This window comes from Lutjanus erythropterus, chromosome 23 (assembly GCF_056507025.1).
Source record: "Lutjanus erythropterus isolate fLutEry1 chromosome 23, fLutEry1.hap2, whole genome shotgun sequence".
Taxonomy (NCBI): Eukaryota; Metazoa; Chordata; class Actinopteri; order Lutjaniformes; family Lutjanidae; genus Lutjanus; species Lutjanus erythropterus.
This window is the reverse complement of record NC_139339.1, coordinates 19,268,798-19,275,955: the sequence shown is the minus strand read 5'-3', so window position 1 is coordinate 19,275,955 and position 7,158 is coordinate 19,268,798. Positions and strand designations below refer to the sequence as shown.

Genomic DNA, 7,158 nt, shown 5'->3' with positions numbered 1-7,158 from the left:
CAGTACTCCTGCTGCCTCTCCAAACTTGGAGTGAGCCAACTGCCATCTACTGTGGGTAATACACTGACTGTGGAAAAGTACTTCTTAAAACCCCACTTCAAATAATCCAAACTATCCTTTTGACACACTCAGGAATGTTTGCAGACACACAAACACACATGCAAAATACTATAAATGTGAGAAAATGAGAATGCAGGTTATGTCCATTAAAAGACTAACCTAAACAGCTCCAGTTTTTGTTACATTTCCTCACTCTGTGTGTGTGTGTGTGTGTGTGTGTGTGTATGTGTGTGTGTGTGTGTGTGTCTTTCTTATCTGCACACATCCATCTATCTAAATCTAAATCTAGAATTAGTCTTTGTACTAATAAAGCTCAAACCCCGAGATCAACAAAAGCAAATCCCTGACTTAACCCCGGCTGAACCCGGAGAGTGCTGAAAGACTGGAGGAGGAGGAGGAGGGGGTGGGGGGGTCGGGGGCCGAGCAGAAGAAACAGAGAAAAGGAGAAATTTATGTGGAAGAGAGAAGTCAGGAGGGAAAGGAGTATAAGGAAGAAGATGAGACTGGAAAGGAAGAACAGAATGAGAACTAATGAAGAGGAAGAAGAGAAGAAGGAACATAAAGGGGAGGAGGAAGAGGAGGAGAGGAGGAGACCAATATATCACGGCTTTGATTTTTTATTACATGATTTTTAAATGGTTAACTGCTGAGAAATAGCTCATGTTTTGTGACTACACATAAGACAATAAACTGTAGCTGAAAATGCTGCGATTTCTGACTGCACTTGAAGGCAGCATGTGTGGTAATGATGTTTACTGTACAATTCAAAGAGAATAAGTTTGAAAGTTTGACAGTTTGAAGCTGCTCCGTCACTGCTGCCTGACCTGACTTCGCCTTGTCATAGAAACAGACACAGCAGGCGGTGAGAAGATCACAATCTTTGATTCTGTTTCCGCTGTTTGAAACATGGCGGCGCTTGCCGACGGGGTTTTTACTCTCCTTTTATTCTCTGCGTGAGGCCAGACGAGACGGAGCGCGGGAGAGACAGAGGGATGACGAGGACACAGCGGGAGACACATGCTGAGATCTGATCACAAGTTTGGAAATGCATCCGATGCAATAATGCAGCAATTTCTGATCTAAATCTAAACAGTAAAGGCACAAATGGACACATTCACACACACACACACGCGTACGCGCACACACACGTCAGAGGCATTTGGGAACCTCGGGCGCTATTGCTAATCAGGGCTATCTGTACAAAAAGAGTGTAAACTTATCTGAACACAGCCAGAGTTCACAAGTTCACCGCTGCAGTTTTCACTCGCTCTTAACAACTTTAGCAAGTTTTAAAGACTCAAGAAAAGAAGAAAAAGAAAAATCAGTTAAATTCAGCCTTATTTTCACTTCTTCGTCCCGTTAGCTCGTTTCTTTCTTCTTCTCTTTTTCTTCTTTCTCTCCATCCGTTATCACTCTGCTGCCTTGGCCGGTCCAAAAGGTCCCACCATCTTCATGGCAGCGTAGTTCTGCAGGATAAAAAGGAGGTTACTTTCTCTTAAACTTAACTTAAAAGATGGATTTCAACTGTCTTATTTATATTTCTCTTTTGTCATTTGCTCCATATTTCTTTGCTTGTCTTTGTCACCCCACTTCACCCTTTTCCTTTCTTTCTTCTTCAGTATGTCTTTAAAGAGCTCTGCCTTTAATGTCAGACTTGTCTTTATCAATAAAATATTAAATCAAGACTTTAATATTTATACATTTCTTTCACATGTATTAATTTCTTACTTTTACTTTTTTTTTTCTTTGGCTCTTTGGTTTTTATTATGCTTTGGTAAATTCTTTTTGCCCATTTAGACACATCTCCCTCATGTTTTTTTTGTATTGTGGAGGAACCATGCTGTTTGATGTTTAGCTTCTGAAGCTTCCCAGTATTCAAATCCAAATTCAGATTTTGGTTGAACTACATACAACCCCAATTCCAAAAAACTTGGGATGTTGTATAAAACATAAACAAAAACACAATGAAATGATTTGCAAAAACCTTTTCAACAACTGAATATGGTAAAAAGACATTTTTACCTGGTAGCAGATACAATATAACCAACATACATTCCCTGTTTGTCTTGACACTATCAGCTGTCTAATAAAAGAGAAACTTTTGTGCAAAAAATGTGCAATGAATGCTGTTTCTATCAACACTGATATTCTGTCTGTTTTTTTACTGTTTTGCATGCTTATAAATAACAAATGATGAATGACTTTGTGGTTTTAATCTTATATTTTGTCTATTAGGGGGACTTTGTAACATCTGCCCAGGGACTACAGATGAAAATAGCCTCTTGGCTAACTCTCTGCACCGTCTCTGTTAAATACACCAACAAATAAATAAAGATAAACAAACAACTAAATTCTACTCCTTCCGTCTTTTTATCCATCACACAAACAGATTCAAACTTACCGGGAAGGAGTAGAGGAATACGCCGAGGAAGAGGAGGATGAAGAAGAGGATGATGAAGAGGATGATGAACCACTTGAAGCGCCTCCACAGGATAAACTTGAGCGTCTTGTAGGGGGAGGAGAACCACAGGAAGGAGGTCTCTGGACGCCTGGGCAGAGTGAAGACGATCAGAGACCATATTTGTACACTTGTTTACAGAGTCACATTGCGGGGACTAGCCCTCCTTATGGGGACCAAATGGAAGTCCCCATAACATAAATCATGAAGACTTGGACCAGCATTAAGGTTAGGGTAAGGTTAACGGTTAAGCAGGCAGATGTTATGGTAGGGTTAGGTTAAGTTTCCCGGAAATTAATATATGTCACTGTAATGCCCTCTGACGTGACAGAAGCGCTATCCTGTGTGTGAGAGAGACTCACTGAGGCTCCTCCAGGTGAGGGTTCATGTTGGGTTCGTCTCTGCCGTGGCCAGCTGGTCTCTCGTCGTGCTCCTGCTCCGTCACGATCTCCAGAGACATCTCCACCTTCCCCTGTAAAGTCATGAGTAGAACCACAAAAAAAATACACTGATGAGTACACAGGATCAGATGTAACTCAACAAGTTACTGTAAGACCCATACGTCTACTGAACAACTGAGCAGAAAATTTAATTTGGATTTTATGTCATAAGTTCCAAAATATGTGGCCAAATGTCTTATTTTTATATGTAAAATGTTTAGTCTTCCTGGAATTGAAATGGCTAAATTAAATTCCACAAATATAATCATTAAATTACAGCCTAACATCCAGATTCAGGTCATGACCGCTAAAACAAAGACTTCTCAGTGGACCTGACCAAAGTGAATCATCATTGTTCACTATGTTTTGAATCAGACTTAGAAGTCTTGTCTTCATGTGTTTACTAATGAAGGAAGTCTTTGGGTGTGTTTGTTTTGCTCACAGCGATGATCTTCTCCCCGTTTTGCTCGCAGGTGCAGGGCCACCATCCTTTGACAGTCTTCTGTTCAAACAGAGACACCAGCTTGTCCATTGGCTGGTCCAGAAGCTGCAGGGTGCACTTCTCTGGAGACTTGGCCGGACGCAGCATGTGGTTCAGGTCCATCACCAGGTGACCTGAGGAAACATTCATAGTACAAAGTACATAGTACACTCACACAGGGCTGGATGATGAGCAAAAAATGACAACGAGCAAGGTGAAGCACCTACTGCAATGTCACCACAACTGCCAGACTAAAAATGCTGTTTTTTGCCACGCCAACAGACTAATCTGTCAACAACAGTAATTTTACCTCGCACAAGTGACACAGAAGCTTGCAGCTTCCTGCTAGTAGAAAGAACTAAATTTTAGGGGAACACTTCTCAAGCTAAAGAAGGTTATAAAGATGGCTGATGCAGATGCTTTTGGGAATCCCAGATCTGTATAAACCAGCTGTGTCAGCTCTCTCTGTAAAGACTAATTACTGAGTGTGTTATGAGAGAATTATGGACGATCCTGTGGCGAGGAGTCGTTAGTACAGTTTTGATCATGGTTGACATGGAGGGATTGTGTGTTGATGAAAGGCTGCAGAGAGACTAGATGTCCGCTGGAAGTGTTTTTCCAGAGTTTGCTGCAGTTTGACAGTGTGATGGTAGGAAAATGGCTCGTGTCTGACCCTCACACCGTCGCAGGAAGATTAACAGTCAGCGGTCCGAGCTGACGAGCTGAAGACAGGCAGGAATGGAGAAAATGCTTTGAGGTGGCCACACACCCGCTGACTGTACGCGGCGGGCAAACTCGATCGAGAGAAAACGCAGCAGCGGAGCGAGACGGTGACAGACGGGAAGAGATCAGAGTCTGGATTCCTCATCTTCCTCCTCAGACCGTCGTCCTCGCGTTCTTTGGCGAACGAAAGGAAAGATGAAATGAAGCAGGGGGGAGTGAAAGAGGAGAGGCCCAGCGGTGAGTTATTTCGAGGGCCGGGGCAGCGTCAGGGGTGAAGGAAAGGCACAATTTTGACAGCTTGAGTTCTGGAGAAGAAAAAATAAAATCAGCCCTTCCTCTCCCTGAAATGTGCCAACACAGCGGAAATGGAAGAGCGTTAATTCTAAAGATAAATGTTATCGTAGTAGTTTGTCCGTACGCACATCACACATGTGGCTCCCTGGATGGATTTACCACCCAAATCTTGGCCAAAAATTAGGGAAAACTGTCTAAATGTCATTCTCAAAATGAATTAAGTGTGTTTCTACAACCACAAGACTTGTCTGTGTGTTTCTCTCTCACATTAATAGGTAGCAATCTGGGAAATATGGATCCATTTACAGTAATTATTTTAGAGTAAATTTTAACTGGAGGAGGCTTTTATCTTGACTTTTATTTGAACTTTCACTCCAGTTTAGTTTGGAAGTCAAAAACACCATAATATCTAAGATCCCATGGAGACTGATGCACCTGAATCTCTCTTCTGTTATTCTTCAATTTGATTTGTACTGAATTTGCTGACAAAACAACAAAACACAGAAATTTTATATGTTTCATTTAATGGTTTAACTAAATGGCTCCAAGTTTATGGTCAAAAGTGTGCTTGATATGATAGATTTTTCTGTGGAAATGTGTCACTAAATCTGTAAAAAACAAAATTTATTAACCATATATTTTTCTCACACCTATATATCATGATACTACAGGTCATAAAACCTTTGACAAGATCAAAAGAAAATAAGCAACAGAAATACACACACACACACATGCATAGAGCTTTGTGTTTTACCGAGGTAGTCGTCGAAGGAGAACTTGTCATTGTCCCACACCTGGATGGTCAGTTTAGGAGCCAGTTTAGTCTCAGCTTTATCCATACTCCAGAAATGTTCCTGCAGACACACAGACATCAGAGGGGAATAAAAGACAAAAACTGCAAGTTCTGTTTTTCTACTGTATGATCTACATCCACTCTGTATGTTCTGTGCACTTGAATAAAATTAAAACTTCAGAATATCTCAAAAACGATATGTTGCAATACAGAAGTTCTGTGCATGAGAATGGAAAAAAACAAATCCCCACTTAGAAACAGTTACGGAGACATAACAAGAAGCAATAATTTGCCTCAGAAACAGTGTTGTGGTAAGAAGATGTGAGGAAACATGTCCACTTTCAACTCTGATAAAATCAGGTCACTGATATTTTCATTTCATGTCTAGAAATTTTTATTTATAGCCCCAAATCACACTTTACAATCTGAGCCACACACGACAGCCTCTGTTCTTAAATCCTAACTGGAGGAAAAAAAACGTACCCAACGAGTGTTGGGTACAAAAACCTCAGTGCCAATGTAGCACCGGTTCTTTTATGTCTGCTTCCTACCAGCGATTTCAGTTCCTCATTTCACTTGTGCAGATGTTACACTGCTCCATAAGGGCTGAGGTTTTACATAGAGCCATTTGCTTCTGAAGAACCATTTAAAAAAAAAAAAAAAAATGGGTTTGACAAGGGATCTTTGTAAGACAGATGGCTCCATTAAGAACCCTGTTCATCCAAAGAACCCTTTTGGAAGAAAGAACTCTCCAAGGATTGCTGAAGTCCTTGCAAAACTCTGTTGTCAATGGTATGTCAAGGGTTCTTTGTAACATAATAAAAAGGTTCATGGTAGAACCACCTCAGTGGGTTCTAAATAAAACTTTGGAATATAACAAAAGTTCCCTGTAGAACCCCCTTGGTGGGTTCAAGGTGACACCTTTGGGATATAAAAAGGGTCTTGGTAGCATCCTTAGAGGGTGGAAGGTTCTGAATAGAACCCCTAGTGCTAGGTTTGGGTGGAGCTGTTACACCGTAGAACGGCTCCCTGCAGAACCTTTTATAGTGGCTTCTGAGCGAAACCTTTAACAGATGGTTCTAGGTCAAACTCTTTATGTAGGGTTGCAGGTAGAACTCTCTGAAAGGGTTGCAAGTTATAAAAAGTTCTACCAGGAACCAAAAAGTTCTGTTAAATTAGTGTAGTTAAGTTATTATACATTACTGTGTTGGATGAGACAGAAGAGACGCTCAGGGAAACACATGGTGTCAGTCTGGAGCAGCACTCCACTGACACATCTCTCGCAACATCACCACTTCCACAACGGAGCTGCGTGTGTGTTTGCGTGTGTGCACGCTCTATCTGAACACACGTGTCAATCGAGGTGCAGCCATGTGTGTATTAGGCCTATTATCGCCTCTGGTAAACTCACACTAAACTGCCAGACAGTATCTGATCCCGTCTCACCTTTGTGCTAATGGGCTCCACTCTGCGGCTGCTGCACACTGAGTTTCCTCTGCTGCTCTTTCCATTCCCTCAGTTGCCCTTTTTTTTATCTCCGTGTATTTGAGACTCTTTGGCTGTTGTTGTGTTGATAAAAAAAATATGGCTTTTCACACCTGAAATAAAATAGGTCCCCTGTGATCTGCAGCAAATGTCAATACGTCAGTGACCTCCCTAAAAATACGCTGTGAGGAGATTTTCCGCAAAACTAAAAGCTGCACTCGCCAACTTCACAAACTCGCCTGAATTGACTTTCTCTGAAGTTTATGAACTTTGCTAATAACCAGGACAGGTGATGATCGATTTACAGCAAAGTAGGAAAAAGAAGCTTTTAGTGGTTTTTCTTTCTTTTCACAGCCTCTTCTTTCTCTCTGTTAAAGAAACAATTTTGAACTTCGATCTGTGAGTCCCCACATGCTGATTTCCT

The 7,158-nt window shown here is 41.3% G+C and overlaps 1 protein-coding gene across 2 annotated transcripts in view; it reads right to left on the bottom strand.

Annotated features, from left to right (window-relative positions):
* Positions 1-659: 659 nt before the first annotated feature.
* The window catches only part of dysf (dysferlin, limb girdle muscular dystrophy 2B (autosomal recessive)), a 97,027-nt gene continuing 90,528 nt past the window's right edge, over positions 660-7,158 (bottom strand). For both annotated transcript variants that reach the window (XM_084713175.1, XM_084713176.1), the window contains 5 exons: positions 5,211-5,310; positions 3,401-3,573; positions 2,881-2,990; positions 2,462-2,609; positions 660-1,526 (listed from right to left, as the gene is read on the bottom strand). In XM_084713175.1, the coding sequence (XP_084569301.1) occupies positions 1,470-1,526; positions 2,462-2,609; positions 2,881-2,990; positions 3,401-3,573; positions 5,211-5,310 (588 nt within the window). In that variant the 3' untranslated portion in view covers positions 660-1,469. The remainder of the gene's footprint in view (positions 1,527-2,461; positions 2,610-2,880; positions 2,991-3,400; positions 3,574-5,210; positions 5,311-7,158) is intronic.